Here is a 21,160-nt window from a genome sequence, read left to right as displayed (position 1 = left end):
TTCCTATCTCTCACTCGCTCCCGATATGCGCACCGCGTTTCCCCCACGGGGCAAGGTTAAAGGATTTGTGTTTGCACGGGAAAATTGTTTGCTTTCCATTCTCTCGCCTATTTTCTTTCGAACGGTATTTTCGGCACCAGCACATCCGGCACCATCAGCGGCCACGCAGTGACGCGCGACTCTCGGTGCGAGAAAAACAACCGGGGAAACAATAGAAAATGTTGTCCCCCTGTACACCGGAGCACCCGTTCGCCAACTTTCACCTTTCACATGCACGCGCCGCACCCGGAACTGGGTGTTTGTTTTCCACGCCTTTTCCACGCGGGATTTCGTGATCACGCGCGTACCCCATCGTGGTAGCTGCACAGCACTTGGGACCACTTTTTCTACGTTCATTTTTCCGATCGGAGCTTTTTAACTGCTTGCCCCTATCCGAGATCCGGGCCCAGTGTGGCAGTGTTAGTGGGAAAGTCTTTCACGGTATTTCTGTTTTGGGGTAGATTCTCTACCGTTTCCCTTAGCTCCAATCGGCTTCCGCTTAGCTATTGTTGTTGTTATTCCGGCCCTATCGTGGCCTTGCTCTAAAATACATTTCCTTCTTCGGGAGCCGCATCCGCGCGCCGGAGGTCCAAAATAAACAGTGCTACAAATGAGAATCGCTTCCTTTTTTCCCCTCCATAATGGCCCGCTACCGCTTCGAGTCCTTTTTGGTCCGCTTTCTGCTTACTTTATTGAGTTCTTCTTTACTTTTTTTTTGCCGTGGCTTTTTCAACTTTTTTCTTCTTTTTCACTCTCGGCCAACATCTCGCTAAAGATTTTTCCGCGGCGCATCCTTGTCGGTGCGATGAAGCGCTCTGTTTTCGTCTTTTTTTGCTTTTGCTTTTGCTTGATTTTGTTGATTATTCGCGGAAAAACGGAACCGGGCCGGCACCACGGAGCTTCGTTTCGGTCTCAACCGAAAGTTATCGTTCCCGTAATGAATCGGGTGAAGCGAGTTTCGTCGATTGATTTATTGGATTTGGGGAGCCGGTGAAAACGTGCGCAGGTAAATTTCGGCCCGCAGCCGGCGCGTGATTGAATGTTTGAAATCGCGTGATTGATTTGTTAAAATGAAGCACCCTAACGCCGCTCGGCGGTGAAGCAATGGGCAAACGCAAACGCCGCCACGCAAAACACCCTTAAGTGTTCACTCGGGGTGGGAGAAAATCGAAGCCGGTCTCGTCTGTTTGCTTTCCAAAAGTTCCAGTTTAATTTTACAACGATGGAAAGAGGTGCAAATGAAAATGCTCGTGCCCACCGCCGAAATAGAATTAAATCGCTATCATGGAAATAAAAGATCCGCCGGCAAAAACACTTCCCAACTCTTCTCCGGGGAAAACAATGGACCGTTTGGGTGGGTGGGTCAGAGGCGTTTTCCATCCTCCATCACCGACAGGTAAGAAACGCGTCACCTTTCAGGGCGGCATTCAGATTTTCCCACAATGAAACTCATTACGGACAAACGGGTCACCGGCTTTGTGTCGCGCTCCCAAACGTCCAATAATCTTTGACAACATTTCACACAACGACGAATTTCCAGGCACCATAGGCACCTGTTTTTGGCGATTTTCCCGGTCTTTAAAAACCGGAGCCGCATTGTTTGGCCGCGAACCGGCGAATCAGCAACAGCCCACCGGTTGGCATCAAAACACCACCATCGTCAGCGCCACCGTCCGCACATCATTACGCCTCGGCCAGCGGGGGTAATCTATGTATCGCATCGCCATTTCCACGAGTGCCGGTTGGCCACGAGTGCGGGAAAAATGTGCGGCCGGAAAGTTATGACAAAAGTTCGAGCGCAAAGTTCGAGCGGTTGGGCCCACCCGGAAAACTTGCGCACAATGCTATCGCAAATCGTGGGTCCTTCGGTCCGAGCTCAGATTCCGAGGATGAATGTGCGGCGTGTGGACTTGAAAGCGATGGCCCCGAAACCCGGTGTAAAAGAAATCCATTTTTCTCCGTCAGCAGTCAGGAGGGTGATAAGGGGGTTCGGGGGGAGGGGGGGGAGAGCAAGCCCGCCAGTCAGGACGACCCCCGGACGTGGGTTCAGGAGTTTTTGCCGCGCGCCAGAAAACCCACCTGAATGCCGTGCCGCATTGTAAAACTGTGGAAAACTTTTTCGCTCACCGGCCACGGGAATACCAGCGTTCGTCCTTACGCCCGTGGCGTGTCTGCTCAGGTGTTGGTAATATGTTCCCGATACCGTGGTCCCGCAACGAAGGGAAGCACACCATCCTGCGAGCGAACGCGGAAGTTGACCGGCCAACCGGAAGTAACCAAACCGACAGCTGCCCCGAAGCCAGGGCCAAAACTTTTCCGGCCCCAAAACCCTGGACCCGTGTGTCCTTGTGCTGCGGGACCCCGAGTCCTGGAGCGTCTCTCATCGCACGGGCGTGAAACTTTGCCATCGGGACACGCCGGACGCATCCCACAGCCTACGAGCATCCCGCAGCAGTGTGTGAGAGAGAGTGAGAGAGATTGAGGACGATGGAAAAACTTTTCGATACTCCACCAGCTCCGCAGGCCGCACAACAATGCGGACGATATGGTCGGTTTCGATGGTGAGCGCCATCAGGACGATACGCCACCCCCCAAAACGGGTGTGGAGTGAAGCGAAACATAATTCGATGTCATCAGCATTACACGTAAATTACCGAACAAATATTAGCTTTCCGAGTTTCGATGGCACGCTCCGGACGATTGGCGCCAGAACGCGGGCCAGAAGGAGGGTCGGAATGTGGGGGGGGGGGAGAGGGCGTTCTGTTGTTGGTATCGGTAATAGTTGCCACAGCGAGAACGTCGTCCCTTCGAGCTCCCGACTGGTCGGAGCTTGGCATCCAGATTATATCACCTGCTAATGCGCCCAGAAAAGTGAGGGGCGTGCGTTCTCAAGTGGCCCTTAAGCTGGGGGTTGAAATGAGATGGCGATACGGGCACGTTGTTGTTGTTATTGTTGCTGTCGTTTTAACTTCGTCCTGCCACGCAGTTAATTTGGAAGGTTTTTTGTAAATCAGCGCAGTAAATCAGCATCGCCGAGCAGCTTGAGCGCAAAGTGCAGCGAACGCGCGAGCTCCTAGAGACGATAAATTATGCAGATAGCTTTATTTTCTTTCGACGCGGGAAGACCGTCCCCACCCAGGTGGGAGACGGTTTTCCAGTGGCGTGTTTCCCGTGGGCGTGAAAAACAAAGACGTTAAGTCTTGGAGCAGTCGGGGAGCTCTCGAGTAAGTTGCTGCTTCTCGAGCAGACGAAGTGATAAACGAACACGCGAACGCTGTCTGAACGGTCGATTAGCTTCGTTTTGGTTGCGGCTTTGCGCGTTTTAAAGCGATTTACAGTGTCGATATCGATGGGTACGACTCCAAAAGTTCACTTCATTTTAAAGCGACAACGAGAAAAAAAAACAAACGCCATGCATATTTCCCGTGGTTGCGGCGCCACGTGCTGGCTTTCTGGCGTTGCCTGCTGGTGACCGAAATAATTGAAGTAAAATCAAATACCCCAATCACATTGTCCGTTCCTGGTGGAACGTTATTAATTTGCTGCCTATTTGTATGTTGCCACCCGCGTGACCACCGTCGTTGTTCGCAGGGGTTTGCACTTTTCCCCGAACCCAAACCCGAGAATGGCTTGCGCTGAGGCGGAAAATTCACTCGAAACACGGGCGACCGAAACGCCCTCACCATTGCTTCCGAAATGGAATCTCGCGGATTGGTTATTGCGAGTTCGGGGAATTTTTCCGCTGATTGTGATTCCGCGGATTGACGAAATAATATAGATTCTTTCCAATTATTGCTTCGCACGAACACTCGAGCTCGGTGCGAGGGTCAAGCGAGCGAAAGCTTTTGCCGGCTAACTGGCTCGTAACGGAAGCCGACGAAATGCGTTCGTTTTAACCGTGTTTCGGATCGCTCAATGAGGGGGCATTCAATAAAACAAAATTTGCCTCTTTATGGATTTTGGTACGCTTCCATAAATTAAGCTCAATGAACGTTTCTGGGAAGCATCGGAAGTAGCTTTTTACTCCGCAGTGTTGATCGACGTCCGGAAGAATCAATATTTGATCAACGATCGAGAAGCTCGCTAGCATGCTAAAAATCTATTACTTCCGGAAGGATTAAAACTGTGCTTTTAAATCAACACAATTCTGTCACGATGTTTCTTCGGCTTGCTTGGATTTTGTTTAAAACCATATCCTTTCAGCCCCCCTTAATGCGTAAACATCGTAAGATCATGTGTCAGCCTTTTGCAGTGCTTCGTGAATACCGCTAGCAATTGCTACCAAATTTACACCATTAAAGTGATGCGTTCGTCTCACTGCCGAAAATAAAACACGAACGCCAGCATACCCCATCAAAATTCCATCTTTTACTAACGGCCGCGCCCTCGCTGCGAAGGCTGGTTCGCAGAAATTGACTCCCATAATTGACATTTTTCCCTTCCAGCGAGCACATAAAAATGGGCCAGAATAAAGCACCGTCCCCGTTCCGGATGGCAGGTTTTCCTGGGGCCTCGTTCGCGACCAACCTTCCAGCCAGCGCCAGCGCATCCTCGTATCGCTCCCGGAGCGGGTGAAATGCAATTTACTCCACTTATCCTAAGCCCGGCAGGCAATCCAGCCGGAGTCGTGGCCCGTCAAGGTGCCAGCATCCGACGGAGCGATAGCGCCAACCATACCACGGGCCCAGATACCGGGGGGATTTGAGATTATCATTAGCATCTTTTTCGGTCCAAAGGGCACCACCATAGGGGCGTCGGTGCGAGTGAAAGCGAAAAACCACCGCCGAATGGTTCGGTTTCCATGGGAAGCACGAGTGGCGAGCACTGGGGGGGGTGATATTTTCCGGCTGTGTGGATCCGTGTGCCAGCTCGTGTAACAAGTTCGTCCATGTCATAAGCATACGGGCGAGATTATTGGGTTAATTTGGCAGTCCTGTGGGAACTTCATCAGCCAGCCAACCAGCCCGAGTGGCGGTGCTTCGGTCTTTGCCGACGGTTTCGGCTTGAGTAGCTAATTTGAAAGTATGGCAACTCCCACTCGCTCCGCACACGGATCACCGAGCCGCACCGAAAAGCCACTGGTGCCGCTGGTGCCGGCTGTTTCTGCAGCCTCCAGCCAACGCAACGCTTTTGGGACCGAACGGACGGCTGCGTGGCGTACCCGAGCGCAAAAAGGGGTTTCGCACCCGGGGAAAAAGCTAATCCACTTATTGAAAAACTAGCACGACTCTGTTACATATTAAAGACGATCGAACGTGACACTTTTGCGATCGAAACTTTCACGGGATGGCGTGGGTGGCTGTATCGAGTGGGTCAATTTGAAAGTTGGGAAAGAGCAACGAGAGCGTCTGCTTCACGGCGCAACCGTGCGCTGGTTCTGCTAATGGAATGTGTCGGAGGTTATTGGAAGTGCTTTTCATTACCACTGCCTAGGGAAGGGCGTTGGTGCTAAGATGTTGAAAGTTTCGTTGGAGAATTTTCCTTATTGGCTTTTGAATCTTTTCATCTTTTTTTTTCTACAGATGTTTTCTACGCGGCAAAATTGAGTAAAAAGGTTTATTATTGGATTTAGCAACCAGAACCATATTAAGCTTAGTAAATATTGACGCATCATTGTTAATCTATTTTAAAGCAACAGAATGATGCAATGTTGGAGAGTTGGTTTAAACACGAGACACAGAGCTATTGAGCGGACTAGATTGCAAAATAGTTCAATGTTTTTTCAACTTTTTTACAAAAGATGCATTTGACAAAGTTTTAAGGATTTCTTTTTCTCAAATGTCACTTGTTGTTTTTGCAACATAATTTCCTTCGTATGCTACCAGCAATTTTCATGAGCTCATGTCGGGAAAATCTGTGCCCAAAACGCCCGAAAACGAACATCCAAACCACACATCGCACTATTTCCGCTGGCCGTCAACGGTATCACTCGGCACATTGTTTCCTAAATGGTGTATATTTACTTAGCGCGGCTGTTTCCGCGTATCATTTTCACTTAGTGCCCCCTCGAAAGTGTCACCGGCCAAAATAAGAATATAATTTTCTATTAACCCAAATGCCTCCCTCCCAGGGACCGTGGGTTTTTGGTAGGAGTCGACGTTATGTACCTCTCAGTCGTATATTTTACCATTAACCATCCTACCCACCGGCCGTGTGGCCTATGAAGGCGGAAAGAGCGAGTGAACCGGTACCCGTTTACGGTACAAAAGAAAAACGACCGATCATTACAGCGCGTCGTCGGATGGGTGCGTGTGTACGACTACCCACCGAGACGGAGCCTCGGATGTGCCATTTTCTTTGCGACGTTCGGCGACATCCGACGCCAACGTCAACGGGCGGTGTCCATAAGGTACGAGATTACTCCTTTCGCACGGGTTAAAGGACGGCCGAACTTCCGGAGCTTAAAGTTAATTGGGTAATTGGTTTTTGTCTCCCACAGGAAAATCTCGCACACGGGCTACTCTTCTGTGTATCATCCGTGAGACCGTTCTAGGTGTGAGGAATGAAAACCCGCTGCCAAAAAAAAAAAGAATTGGGTCAACTGGGTCACCGTATTAGTAGCCCCATTTAAATCTTTTATTCTTTCCGGGCACATGATGCCTTAAACTTTCTAACGCGCCCGAGTAGGTGGGCATCTAAACACCTTGCGTTCCCAGTTGACCGCTGGTTGTGCCATAATTTACGACACGATAAATATCAATTTGGTGACCCTCCTCGTGGGTGGGTCCCACATTACTTTCCATCGTCGTCCTCACGCTCCGGTCCAGCGGGGTTGCACAGGAACTCGTTAGGCCGCGCCGCGAGTTTGACGCGGGTACGAGCAAAAAGACCCATCACGCAGAGGTCCTCGCAGGCATGTACCATTGGGAAACGGTGACGGTCGAGATTTATGCATCACCGTCGTGGGTTTCGTCGTCGTCAACCAACGGGGGGAAAAAGAGAGCTAAGAAAACCACACCACTCGCGAAATGTGCGCGAATATCTCGCAAAGGTATTGTTTCGGCGACATTCGCACCCATCGAGCCAAAGAAAAGACCGAAGCATAAACGTTTTCTTGGAAGCGTTTAGCGTCGGGATATTGAAAAAGTTCTGCCACTCATTTTGGCCCCGAAACCGTCGGTGCTGTTGCCGATTATCGTATTATCGCTCCCGGGCAGCAACCTTCAAACGTCACACCGCCGACCATGTAGCCGGGATCTCTTAAACAAATTAGATGTGGAATTAAGATTTGCGCGCATTGTTGTAAGCGACGTGCCTACGAGACGCACTCCACCCCCTGTGAGGCCAGGACATGCCGGAGGGAAGGGGGAGGGAGGGGGGGGAGATGTGCAGTAAAACTTTCAACCCTCCCCGGTGGCCGCTTCCCGGTGGCCGGAACTCGTAAAATTATAACCGTTTTTATGATGGAGGAAGCAATACTAATGATTGCCGCGCCGGTCCTGCTGAAGCGCCCATTTTCTTCTTTGTTCCAGTAGAAGATCCTCTCCGAAAATGCTACGTTCTTGCCCGGTTTTGCCCGGTCGTCCTTAACGTCCTCGACGTCGGGGAGCCATTCACGAGGGTGCCCATCACGCCGCGTTCTGCCCATTCCCGGCGACACATAACTCAGGCGCTCGGGAGCCAGTGAAATGAGTACAACTTCAAACAACCATCTCCGCGTTTACGATGCCATAAACCCGGGTCCATCGGCATCCGGAGGCCGGCATTCAGCCCACCCGGATGACGACGACGACGACGACTGACGCTGACCGACCGTCGGCGTCGGACGAAATTTTTCCACCAGCCGAAGACACTTCCGTCGATTTATCCCCCGTCGGTAGTTTTGGAAAGTTGTTTGTCTCCTTCAAAAGTTGTGCGCTCCGGCGCAGGATGCTGCCACTGTGTGGGAGGGCCACCGGTCGGGACGTGGTGAAGCGTGGCGTTTTACGGCGAGCAGTTTTCCACTTCCCGCGAGAACACCGGGAGCAATTTAATTTGAAAGTTTTGACATCGATGCGGCCCGTCCTGCCCGCGTTGGCGCGTTGGTTGAAGCCACACGGTGAAGCCGGTCACGCCCGGGTGGATTGGCTTTCCACCTTTTCGGGGGGGTGCCGGGTGGGTGGAAATTCACGGGCTTACGGGAGGAAAAGTTTTTGGCCGTTGCGTAATTTAGCTTTTCACACATGCAAAGCGCCATCGAAGCGTGTTTGTGACGCTTCGGGGAGGCTGGTTTTTTTTCCCGGAAAGCAGTCGTTTTATTTTTTTTTCACCTCCTTCTTTCAGCGCAACAGGACTTGGGTGTGGTTTGGCGGATCGAAAACTATCGGTAGGTGGCGGCGTTGTTCGTGGTTATTGCATGCATAATTTAGATGGCGAACAATCTGGGGCAATTTGCGACGGTACGGTCAGCTTTTGAAGCGTCCAGATGCGTCGATTGACGTGGACCCACGATGGTGGAAATAGAGAAAAACATACATAACCCGTGAAGACTGCAACCGTTTAAACATTATTCGAATATTGTGAGAATTTCGCCTACTTAGGGAAACATTAACAATATGAAGTTAACTGAAGAAACGTTATTCATAACATTTGATGAAACGCGTCTGATTGCGTCATTGAAATAAAAACATGTATCGATAAACATCAACAAAGGACACAAATTCAAAGAATAGAAAAGAAATAATTGAAAGGTAAATGGAATAAGCTTTATTCGATAAAGCTTCGGCTGAAGCTTTATTATCTGAACGTTTAATCAGCTTCCACGATGCTATTAGCAAAACAGAATGCAATCTGATTTACGTTTTCTACGAAGTCAGATATAAAACATCATCGATACTTCTATGAATTTGCTATGTTTTTGTGAAGCACTTTTAATGTAAAGTCCTTAAAAAGTTTCACGTAAATGTTGGAGTATCTTTCATGAAATTCCTTCTTACGCCTGAGCTTTTCGAATCGTTCACTCTTGCTATTGACATTTCTTTCTATCACTTTCCTCCTTTATGCTCAGTTTTACAATCAACGGCGCTTAGCTAAACGTGTACCCACATTAGTGACAAACTCCACTAAGAAGAAGAAGCAGAAAAAGAAAAATGAAATCAATATCCCTTCACACCAGACAGGACATTCCGTTCAGACGCACCTCGGTCTCGGACACAAAATCACGGGTGACCGGCAAAGGACAGCACATAAAAAAAGGGATCTCGGTTGCTTATTTCCACCGGAAATCCTCCGCCAACCGATCGGAGACAATCGTTAAACCCAGCAACGCAACGCCACCATCTCGGACTGTACTTTTGTGAGCTCCCTATCGTTTTTTTTTTCACTCTTCCAATTCCAGCCTCTCGCATTTTCTCCCTCCCATTTTTGCTGTGGGTTGTTTCCGCGCCCGATTTAGTTCCGCATCTTTGCCATGGATGGAGGTGTTACCGCGTTGGTAACCGGATTCCCTCACCGGAAAGGGCGATATCGGGTGTCCGGTGAGGTTGCCCCTTCCCGGTTGGGTCCGTCATTGCGTTGCCGGCCACGGGAAAGCTCATCGCTTCGCTTTTCTGGCGGGAAGCGAAAAAACCGCAAAATAAACAAATAAATTACAGTTCTTTATTGGAGGATTACACAGACCAGTACGATCCCTGGGGCAGCCCATGGCTGGGTTATCCTGGGTTTTTTTCCGATCGGCGAAAGACGCGTGGAAAGAGCCCTTACGTGCCGCCTGGAAGGTGCGCCCAGGTTTACGCGAACGGTTTCGACTCGATTAATGGTTACGGTGCAACGCGAGAACGCCCGTTTTTCCAGCGGCGTTGACGAGAAAACGGTTCAATTGAAAGCGAACGGCAGCCAGAGTTCGAGAGCAAGTTCGTTAAAATTCAATCTACCCCAACCGACCACGGCCCCGGAGGGCGCCCAAAACGAACGCAAACTGAACGCGTTTTCCACGCGGCGCTACGTGGAAACGGCTCTCGATTTTTCGGATTACGCCACCTCCGCTGCCTCGAGGAGAAAAACCTTCACACCGTCTAACCAGCGGTGGTAAGGCGGATTGTCTAATCAAAATTTCAACAACCGCCACTAAATTTCCCCCAAAATGCCGTCTTGGGTCGGGCGTTGGGATAAAGGTGGCGCTGGTGTGGTGGTCGAAAAAAGTACGCCCCGTGGGTTCGGTTGGCCGATTGCCGCAGAAATAATTGGGTAAACAGATTATTGTGATTGGAATCGATTCAAACGCGGGTACCACCGGTAGGGTCTGGGCCAAAAGAAAAAAGAGCACAAAAAAACCCAAAGGTCCACCGGCACCCGTGCGCGGTTCGGTAATCTTCGTACTGCCACCGCACTCGTAATTTTACGAGCACGGAAAATTGAATTCCAATTGATAGTTTTCAGGTGGAAATTAGGTGCTTGACGGGGCATTTCATTTTTCGCCCCCAATCGAAGGGGTTTACCGGTATCTCGGCATTAGTCCTAAAGGGTGCCAATTTTCCCGCCCCACCAAATCAAATCCAGGCGAAGGTTCGAAGCTGACGTGCGGGTGGTAATGATGCGAAAGGTCGCACCCGCAAGAGCGATGCGATTTATCTTTCGCAGAGCGGGTGCTTAATTTAAATAATTTAAACCAAAACCCAGGCCCGATAAAAAGGTGCGTAAATCTCGCATCGACGATATGGGGCACGTTTTCCATTACGATTAAGTGAGTGGGTGGCTGGTCGTTTCGGTCCTTTCCCAAAACTTTCCCCGCTACTGCCGTGCCGTAAGTATGCGCCGCGTATTCTCGGGCACGTTTCGCACTTGAGCGGTGTCTCGCCGGCTAAGAGACGACGGGCTCTGGCGCGACGGTTCTCTCGAGCATTTGGGCACCGACAGTTTAATCGCCGTGCGGGAAGATGGATGAAAATTAGCTTTTAATCGTGCGTCATGAATGGAGCGTCTTGTTTCGACAGTAGATGGTTGCACCGTGAAAGAGAGAGAGATAGAGAGAGAACGCGTGGCTCGACCATGCTGCTGCTGGCGGATGTCAAGTGACAAATTTATGGTGGAACCTGTCAGACGACTTTTCGGCACAACCACAATGGAGAGCGATGTTTTATTTTATTTTTACTTTTTTTTTGCTGCCACCCCGTCTAGCGGCTTTTGTTACGTGAGACAAATTTAAGTGGGGTTATAATCGAGCTCAATGAAGAAATATACTCGCCACCAAAATAAAAAAAGAAGGGAAACAGGAAATCCTCTCCACGCACCATTTCCTTTCCGAGCTCTGTTGCGATCGTTGTACAGCGCGTTGACGCGTTGGTGGCCGGTGAAAAGTTTCGGAATGCAATTCCTCCGATTCATCGGCTCCATCGAACGATCAGCCGAACCCGAAATGTGTTTCCGCTTTGGTCCGCGTCGGATGATTGACGAACATGGCACACTTTGATGGCGTACGTTCGCCAGTGGGGAACGAAACGGACAAAGAACCGTTCCAAGGAACCACAATTCCACCCCTTTCCGCTTTGGGGGAAAGTTTTGCACGCACGCACACACACACACACCACCACCACACGAGCTACAGGGGTACATTAGACTGGCGTCATCAATCAAAAAACCTCGGACACGAGCGGAAAAGAAATATCATTCCCATGCCAATGCCAGCGTCCCAGCGGCTTCGAGGGAAAAAGGGAAATGCGCAAAAAAGGACCACCAGAAAGAGAGAATGAGAGAGAGAGAGAGAAAGTGTGTCCGAATGGCTAAAACCTGAAAGCGCGTTGTCTGGTTTCCGGCAGCTAGCCGGCGAGCTTTCCGTCCTTTCGGCCAACGCGGCCATCAAGATCGACTTCTTCCGGCGGTCGCGTTCTTCGTTTCATTCTTTACCGGTAAGGCGGCATTGTGCAGCATGTTTTTTTTTGGCTGGCACGAAAAATGCCATCAGCGAAGCACCTCCTCGAGCTCGAACGCGCTGACCTCGGAAGGATGATGATGTTTGTAAAATTGGGTCCCCGGGAATGAAGGATTGCCTGGTCATGGTCCCGGAGATTTACCAAAGTTCGGACCTTCTTCGGAGGCGAAGAAGTTTCGCATTGTGCCGACGGTTCCCGGGAAGTGTTTTTCTTGGCCGCCTGGTGCCATTCGCCACGGCGAACCCATTTTCGGCACCCATTTCTGTGCGGGGTCCTTCCAAAAGGCTGGCGCAATGCAGTGGATTTGCCGATGGAAATTCAATCAAAACTTTTCCATCTTTTCCGTGCCATCCTCGTGCCTCGCGGTGCCGGAATTGGTTCGGAAAATCCCGTTACCGTTCGTACGGAAGTAATTATTATTAATGAATGTTGTTTTTTTTTGTGTTGTGTGCCGCTCGTTCGTTCGTTCGTTCCCTTTCTTGCCGCTTTCGTGCGACAGTTTTCCACGCCCACCGTCGGTTTGCATCCCTTTTTGGCGTCGGGGATTCTGACATTGAATATAAATTGATTGTTTATTTAGGGAAAACCTTTGTCAGCCGTCACCATCGGTGCCGGCTTGTGGCTCTCGAGCTGCGAGAGAGTGAAAGAGTGTGCGCGACAAAAAAAAAGCCACAGAAAGGCCGATCGTTAAATAAACAATATTTAAAGCTCAATTTTCGGTGGATGCGACACCGTGACGAAGCCGGAACGATAATCGGCCACCGGAAAGGTGACCGGTGGAGCGTAGGGCGAGAAATATGCGCGTGCAGCCAAAAAAAAAAAGAAGGGAAAACTGTTATAAAAGCGAAACGAATGCCCCACTGGAGGTGTTAAGTACGTGAGTTTTATCCACGGTCGTTAACTGCCGATCTGTTGTTGAATGATGATGGTGGCTGGCAAATATAATTAATGGTTCCATCGGCAGTTGACAACGAAGCGTACAACTCGTCGAACATGGGAGGGGCGAAAACAGCTCGAGCTGACACTCGAATGAAACGAGGCGTGATTGAAAATAGACATTCAATGATTGAATCCACTCGACGTTTGATTCGGTTGCTTTTTATGTAAAACCAGCGCACCAAAATGTAGCTAGAAGTTGTACGAATGGGTTATCGGAATAGAGTTCCAACAATTTAAAGTCGATAGAGCAGTGGCAATTGAAATAACACAATTTTCTGGACAATATACGCACACAAAATATGTACCCAGTCTGCTCAATTTTAATCAACATTCGTAGTTTAGGATATTCACCGAACGCCTAACAATCACAATTAATTGAAAAGCTCTTTATTAAAGCTGTCTACCATCACAGCAGAAATAGCACATCAAATCCATATTGCAAGCTTTCAATGCATTATTGGCATTTTTTCACAGCTTTTCCCCATCAACACCGGTGAGCTTACTGTCATTCCAATTAGAATTATTTTTCACTCCCACCATAAATAACAAAATCAACCGAACGAATTCCATTAGCCTTTCCGGTTAGGTTTGCATCACCAGACAAGCCTCAGCTGCTGGATGGCCGATAAGCTAATGGGCTAGTTTGTTTTTTTTTTTGTTATGTTAGGTGAGTGAGTGTAAATTTCTAAATGGCAAAAAAAGGCCCAAATAAAAAACAAAATAATAATTTCTTTAAATACGATTAGCAACGCCATCGCCCGTTGTCATCGCAATGAGTGCGCATACGCACTCCGCCCGTCAGCGTGCTAGTGCTAGGCACTTAGCAGCAAGTTCCGGCTAAAACCGGGTGGACACTAATTTGTGATTTCCCATCGCACCGAGGACGAGGAAAGCAGACGGTGGAAACACCCCATAATCGGCACCATTATCACGGCTGTCCGGGTTTTGCGGTGACCGGAGCAATTGCATAAATCATTTCGTTTAATTAGTTGCTACTATGATTTAAAATGTTATGAAAATAAGCAACCTAATTTCGGGCCGCCCACTGCACCGGCCCACCCGAGGGAGAATCACCGAACCGGCCGCTGACTGCATGTGCCGTCAAATATTTAGCACTCCCCCGGGGTCGCGGTGGTTTGCGGTGGTTTGGTGGCGTTTTTCGCCCCAACGAGTGCCAGCATAAATCGCATAAATTTACCTAATTGGCGCATACATGCCCGCACCCGGACCGGCTTGGATCGGACGAAATCGACAGTTGAATGGGACATTTGAGTTGGCCCCGGCACAGGCCAGCATCTGGCCTGCCCAGGTTTTCCTCACAGGGGCCGGTGCCGTTTAACCGGTGCCTGATCGAGACTAATTTGCATTAAATAAATTGTACGGCAAAGGCCGAGCGAGTTTCGCACCATCCGGGCGGCTGTTAATTACTACGGGCCGAAAGTTTAACGATTAACGATTAGCAGACCTGAGCGAGACTTTATGATGCTGCGAAAAAAGGGGGGAAAAACGCCGGAAACTGGCTCGGAATTCTCGAGCCCGGAGAATGTGGCGAAAGTGAAGTCGATTTTTAAACGACCGCTTACCCGGAAACACGGACTTGATGAAATATTAATAGCGTGTAATTATTTCTTCCGGGGTTTGGCCCGCCGTTCACTCGAGGACAGATGCTGCTTCCTTTTTTATGCGCTCTTGCGACTGTACAATGAGTTAATTAATATGTTTTCAGCTAACGAAGACCACGGCCCTCCTGTGTCATATGGCGTAATTAAACGTTGTTCCAACAAATGGCCCAGTTAAATGGAATATTTCATGGTTCTTCCGATCGAGGGATCGCTCTCGATCGAACGACTGCACGTTGGGTGTAATGAAAAATCCCACCGGAATTGATCGAGGCACAGAATCACGATGCGTTATCTACTGCATTTATTCTCGGCGGCGTACGGCTGCCGTACAGCTCGTAATTATTTAAACGCTTTTTAATGCGCCATTTATCATCCTTGAATGGTGCATCACATCGTTGAAGATAAAAACAACCCCGCTGGGAACGAACCGTTTGGCCCTCGGTGGCCGTGGGTTGTCTTTTATGCTTCCGTTTTGTTTTGCTATTTTGCTGAATATTTCATGGAGTTATTACAGTGCCGACTGGGAAGCGGTACGAGAGCGAATTGATACCATAACTACCCATCGGTCATGCCGGTCAATGCATAAATGTATGAGCCGTAGCTATCGCCCGGTTGAAGCCGGCAAAGACGCTTATAACCTTCTGCCATTTGTACATATCGACCAGCCCAACCCCGGATCGTTCGATGTCCCTGGGCGCTGCGTAAAGTGCCGGCCGACAAACACCAGCGCCATCTTTGGGCGTGGTTCGTTCATCAACGTCCACCTTTGCGGCTGTTACGTGCCGCAAGGCATCGATGTTGTCGATGCACCGTACCATGGGTTGACCATTGCAATCGAACCCAACGCGCCCGCGGGTACGATCGATTTTCTCGACGCTTTTCCCACCGCCGCACCTTCCAAAAAGCAAAACGGAACCGTTTGCCGAATGGGTTCAATAAAGTCGGCCCCCGAAGCTAAATCAATAAAATGTTAAACGTCACCAGCATTCCATCCCGGCGTTCGCACATGCTACCGTGCACGAACACGGCAATACGGTAGCCCTTCGGATTGCAGCTTTATGTGTGTCGTTCAGTTTTTTTTTATTTTCTTTAGTCGCCTCCACACAGTTGAATGTTCTGCGAACGAAAAACTTGTACGTGCTGCGGACTACTCAAGATTGAAAACGTATCGAACGGTGCGTTTGAGTCAGAACTACGCTTGGATCGCGTTTTTTATCATTGCTTTTGAGTCATTTACACAGATACGCTATTCCTCACACACGCTCAAAAAACTCAAGCTAAGCTTAAGGGGAAAAGGTAAGCAAATGATAGCAAACGCTGATAAGACTCGTAGTGAATTTAAGCTGGTCGGGACGCCCCATCACGCTGATGTATGCATGTTTGGTTTGAAAATAAATAAGGATGTATTCGTACCAAAACATTTTTAGCACAATTTAAACTCAATTTGAATCTTAAATTATCGTCCTTAAAGGATACGTCCTTAAAGGATCGACGGAATCATCTCTGCTTTAAGGGGTATTCCTATCATGTTGCTCAAATGTTTGCTCAATTTCGCTTCACCTTCTTGTTTTCCTTTCAAAGTATTGCAAAGAAAAAGCACACCAAACCCGAACGGTGCATTTTTCCTCTGTCAACAATGGGGCGTTTAGCGCGTGAAAAGCCCTTCGCCATTGCTCTCGAACAGCCACGCTTTAAAAGCAGTTTGGATACAAATTTCGGAGGCCAAAGTGCCCACTCCCATTGTCTGGTGTCAGCTTTCCGAAGACGTCACGTTTCAGATTAGAAAACAATTGTTTTCATAGTTTCACGTTACGCTTGGCGGCACGTTAGCACCTCGTTCTTGTCGTCGCGAACCACGGCCAGCTGCTTCTTTTGGCCCTGCTATCCCTGCAGAGACCAAGCCGACACCATCGTGATCGGATTCCGTCCCATCCCAGCCCAACCGGTGGGTGAGCCTCCCCAAACACACGCACTCGAGCACAATAGAAAAAGGAATCTCGCCCACCCTCGGCCAGGTCGGGCATGAGCTTGTTTTTTTTCTTCCTACACTCCCACCCGAATAGGAGCCCACCCGTTCGAGTAACAATCGGTGCATGCAACAACGTCATCGTCCCCGTAACATCTGCATTCGATGGAGGGCGAAAAATGGGAATAAAACAACAGCCACTCCAGCGCACACTTACACCTTGTGCTCGTACGGTTCTTCAGTGAAAAGGCATTCCGATGCCATTGCAAACCGTAACCCCCTTGTGCCGGCTTGGGCCGGTGAAAAACGTGCCGGAGCGTGGCCGACGTCGGGAAGGCGCCTGGAAACTGAAAACTGATCGTTTCCCAGCTATTATGAGTCGATTTCGACCGAATGTGCACTGAATAGTAATGATTTTTCTTTCAATGTGCCCCTTTCGAGGACCTGGGGCTCGTTGGCAAAAAAGAATGGATTTTAAGTACACTTAACGCCCGGAGAGCTTTTTCGCCTGTGCGACGGTTCCATTGTGTCGGGTTGTCGCAGGGGGTGGCTTTTATTTTATTTTTTGTTACTTCTCCCGCACCCAATTTCATAGCGCTACAGGAAGTGCAGCAAAATCTGCACCGCCATGAAGACGGTCGTGACGAAACCGACCGCCCACGAGAGTCCCCGGACGGAGTGTTGCTTCGCGAACACGTAGAACACGGTGTGACTGATGCGAACGGTTGCCACCAGACGGAACAGGTTGACGGCGACGAACACGCTCGGGCTGGTGAACATGTACAGGAACGCGATGATGAAATAGGGCAAAATATTTTCCATATCATTCCGGTGCGCCCTGTCGGTGGGAAAGTCGCGGAAAACGAGAAGGGATTAGTCAGGGGTGGGGGTGGGATTCGACCGGATCGGTTTCCGAAAACCACAAACGCGCTGCGGACGAAACCACGCGGAACCGGCGAATTCGGATTCGCAAAAATCCTAACCACCGGCGCAATCCATTCCGGTTCAACGCAACGGTTCGAGCGGCCGATTTCGAACCGTGCCACGGTGCGGTTACATACCGGCGTACACGTTCCACATCCGGATCGTTGTAGGCAACCTTGCCGCCCGGCTTAACGTCTTCCGGATTCGAGAAGACCTGAAACGAGCAACGATCGAGCGGAGTTGGGATGAGACACCACCGGATCGGGCACTCAATTCCGGGAGATTATCGTCCTTCGATGGAAAAAGGACCTCATTGCTAAAGGTGGGCGTATTTTTTTTCGCTCATCTTCGCTCTCCCACACATTCGCTTCTCTTCAATGCATTACCTTCTTGGAGCCACGCTGCATACCGGTCAGCACGGACATGAGCAGCATCTTGAGCCCGAGCACGGCACCCCAAAAAGCGTACGCCTGGAACACGGCGGGCTCGACCTGACCGAACACGAGCGACATGGTTTGCTTCTGCTATGCGGTGCGCTTATCACACGAAAGGTGAAGTAATACTGAGCCTCCGGCCACCGGGGAAACTAGACTACCCTTATCGGTCACCCGGTGTGCGAGGGTGTGTGTGTGTGTATCTGGAACTAGTGCGAGGGCTTATCAGGAAGTTTAGTGCCAACTGCTGACTGGCAGATAATGGCCCGGGCCAGTCAAGTGAGTGAGATGGACACCCGAGACGGTGAATATATGCGCATACGCTCAGGCCGGAAGGGAGATTTTATAGGCCCGAAGCGAGCGAAGAGAAGCATGAAGTGGCCCTTTTTTTTTCTCGCCCCGTTCCATTTGGCAAGCATTATCATATTTTCGCCAGCGTATGCGTGGTGCGTCAAATGCCGGTTGGCATCGGTGGTCGCAGCATGCTGTGGCTTATTAATGCGCACGTTTATTCCACTCGATCGGAGGCTCGGGAAGTCACCCATTCGCTTGGAGTGGTGGGTGTTTGCGATGATCAGCTTGAAGAAGAGACACCAACGTTCAGTTTAACGTGTTGAGCAGTACATAATGCACTCAATAAGATAATGGAGAAGGTTCATTTCGAAGTTGAAACCTGGAGAGATTCGTTGGCTTCGGCGTTAAGGCATGTTGTTTCATTCCATTTATTTCTAGTGAATGAATCAATTTATATAATCATAAATTTTAACATGATGGTATCACAGAAGCGTTGACAAAAATAACTGACATTTCCAAGTCTATTTAAAAAACTGACTAAGCAGTTCTTGTATAAAACAAGCTAAGCTATTTTGATTGCATGGCAGCTGCATATTTTCCTTCTCGATATCTTAAATATATCCTTCCTCCACTAATGCTGCTAACGAATCTCGTGGTTTTTTTTCGCCATCACCCTAAAACCGATTCCAGATGAGCTTGTTAACATCCGGAACGACGCTTTTATCATCTCGCCCACATCAACATCCCACCGCACTAAGGGATGCGTCCTTTCGGTCATTCCGGCCTCCGCAAACATGCATCATAACCGGTCGCTGTTTACGAGTACCGCAAACACTCATTTCCTAAGTGTCCAACCTAAATATCTTCGCCATCAGCCACGGCCCGAGAGGCGGGTGCGCGTGTGGCAGGAGCCCTAATGGGACGCAATTTGTCTTCCGGCCCGAGTGGCCCGGACCCGCACTAGTGCACTTATTCGCTCGTTTCCAGCCAGCGATTACACTTTCGTGGTCATCACCGTGCCACGGATCATAGCACGGGCCAGCCCGAGTCACCATGACCGGGCGTGTTTTCTCGCCGGCGAACGAATAATCACCCTCTCATCGTCCACCTCCGGCCAGAGCATGACCAAACGAAATGTGCAAAGCTTCGCTCACTATCAACCGCCATGAAGCCTCATCAACTATTGTCGTTGCAGCCCGCCCGAGCGCCGCTGCCAGTCGTAATAAATTCGAAACCGGCAATATTCAAATTTCAGTACCATCTGAAGGATGTAAAACTTCAGACCCCGGGTCGTCCTCCGGCCAAGGATTCATTTTTTTTTGGGTGCGTGTGCCAAGGAAACTCACGACGGATGACCACGGCGAGAATGGCCCGGTTATGGCTAACCCGGTGGTTACGTTTTATCATGCAACCCTCTACTCGGTCGGTCGGTCAGCGGAGGAAAGAACGAGAAAGAGAGAAAGTATCATCATAATTTATGCCATTTGTTCACTTTTGGTGATCTGGCCGCGCCCTTCGCCCGGTTCGAGGCCACCTTTCAGGGGGGGTTGGTGTAAAAATATGATATCAAAATAAAAAGTCCACAGAGGGTGTGTGCGCGTGCGAGAAAAATAAAATGAACCTGTGTACAAACTTTACCCAGTTGCCGCAGGCTGCAGGCTTCAGGGAGCGCATTCCTTCCCGAGGCAAACTGTCCCCACCTGGCGCGGAAGGATAGTAGAAGAAAACACAACCGACAGAGGGAGAGAAAGAGATAGAGAGAGAGAGAGAGCAAAATACCACCTCACGATGGTTGGGTGAGTGGGTTCGTGAAAGTTAATCCAAAACTCAAACAAACCGCACCGCGCGTCGACGACACCGCCGTGGAAGCGAGTGCATGAAAAAATAAGATACCACAGAATATTAAAATTCCGTGCAATTTGAAATTCACTACGAAAGTGTCGCTGACGAGGGTACCGCTGCGAGGTAGGAGAGTTTGGTGACAAGGGGTACAAAAAACGGACACATGGGATGGACCACGGAGGATGCGCGAGGAAGGATGAAAAATGAATTCCAAAAAGATGGTTTCGCGCTGGAGAGTGGATGAAAATGGCGCGAGTTTCCGTGTATCGGGATGGGACGGTTGAGGACACCACGGATCGGTCAATTGGGTGCGAGTGACAGAGAGACCCCTAACGTTGGGACAGAGAGAGAGAGAGCATCACGGCCAAAAGGGATGGGGAGTGAAAAGTTATTATCACCAGCTTGGACCAGATTGCAGACGACGGGTTCGCTTTGGCTCGGGCGGTTCGAGGAAGGCGAAATAAAACCGAAAGCCTCGCGTGGGGTATCCTTTTTTATCTTTTTTTTTTCTTCTTTTTAGTGGAGCAGAAGCGAGAAGGCAAGCGGAGGTCCTCGGCCCGATCGGCTCGGGCCGCATAATCTCGTTTTAAAAGGTCGCCTCGCCTTGAGTGGGTGTTTTTATTTCATTACCTTTCTCGCCGTCCATTCGAGCGGCCAGCGCAGTGTCTCCCATAGTGTCCTTCTCTCTCTATCTGTCTCTTTTTCTCTATCTTTATCTTTTTCTCTCTTTGCCTGTGCTCAGTTGGAAGCATCCCAGCTCGGTTTCCGCTTGGCAGGGTGTGCCAGCGTGTCCTAGGCAACAGTCACAGACCAGCGATCGCGAGAGCTTTCCAGTGTTGCTCAACCCAAATCGTCACGGACGGCACGAGGTGGGTGAGAAAACCATCCAGCAACCACCCAACCGTGAACCGTACGTTTATTTTGCCTTTAATGAAGGTTATTTTTTTTCTCCCTCCAATATAATTCCCCAAACGTTTGTTGGTTTTTAATACGGCAAATAATCCAGACGGCGAGCGAGATAGCGTACAGGGGGCGCAAATCAGGACGCTGGCCTCTAGGGGACACCATTGGGACTTGCGTTGCAGGTACAGCCGTGGCACTTTCGGGGTCTGATTATGGTGGACCCGCCGGCTAGTTTGGCTTTTACGATTAGTCACACGGTGGTGGGATTATAGATTTGCGGGGATTTTCGCTTATACTGCAGCCTTCTCGCTCATTGCTCCCAGTACGTGTCCTTTCATTTTGTATGCACAA

General features: G+C 49.7%; 2 protein-coding genes across 2 annotated transcripts in view; both read right to left on the bottom strand.

Annotated features, from left to right (window-relative positions):
• LOC128723940 (uncharacterized) overlaps positions 1 to 21,160 on the bottom strand; it is a 58,723-nt gene that overhangs the window by 27,869 nt on the left and 9,694 nt on the right. The window lies entirely within an intron of this gene.
• Positions 16,910 to 17,873, bottom strand: LOC128726408 (prostaglandin E synthase-like). The gene is made up of 3 exons (XM_053820215.1): positions 17,723 to 17,873; positions 17,474 to 17,550; positions 16,910 to 17,250 (listed from the first exon to the last, which is right to left on the bottom strand). The coding sequence occupies exons 1-3, from the start codon at positions 17,846 to 17,848 to the stop codon at positions 17,010 to 17,012; spliced, it is 444 nt and encodes a 147-aa protein (XP_053676190.1). The 5' UTR covers positions 17,849 to 17,873; the 3' UTR covers positions 16,910 to 17,009.

This window comes from Anopheles nili, chromosome 3, assembly GCF_943737925.1.
Source record: "Anopheles nili chromosome 3, idAnoNiliSN_F5_01, whole genome shotgun sequence".
NCBI classification, from domain to species: Eukaryota; Metazoa; Arthropoda; class Insecta; order Diptera; family Culicidae; genus Anopheles; species Anopheles nili.
The sequence above is the reverse complement of the archived record's forward strand: the minus strand, read 5'-3'. Positions and strand labels throughout refer to the sequence as shown.

Coding starts and splice junctions, on each gene's coding strand:
- LOC128726408 (XM_053820215.1), bottom strand. CDS start 17,848: ATGTCGCTCGTGTTCGGTCAGGTCGAGCCCGCCGTGTTCCAGGCGTAC. Junction 17,551..17,722: donor TGCAGCGTGGCTCCAAGAAG/GTAATGCATTGA, acceptor TGCTCGTTTCAG/GTCTTCTCGAATCCGGAAGA. Junction 17,251..17,473: donor GATGTGGAACGTGTACGCCG/GTATGTAACCGC, acceptor TCCCACCGACAG/GGCGCACCGGAATGATATGG.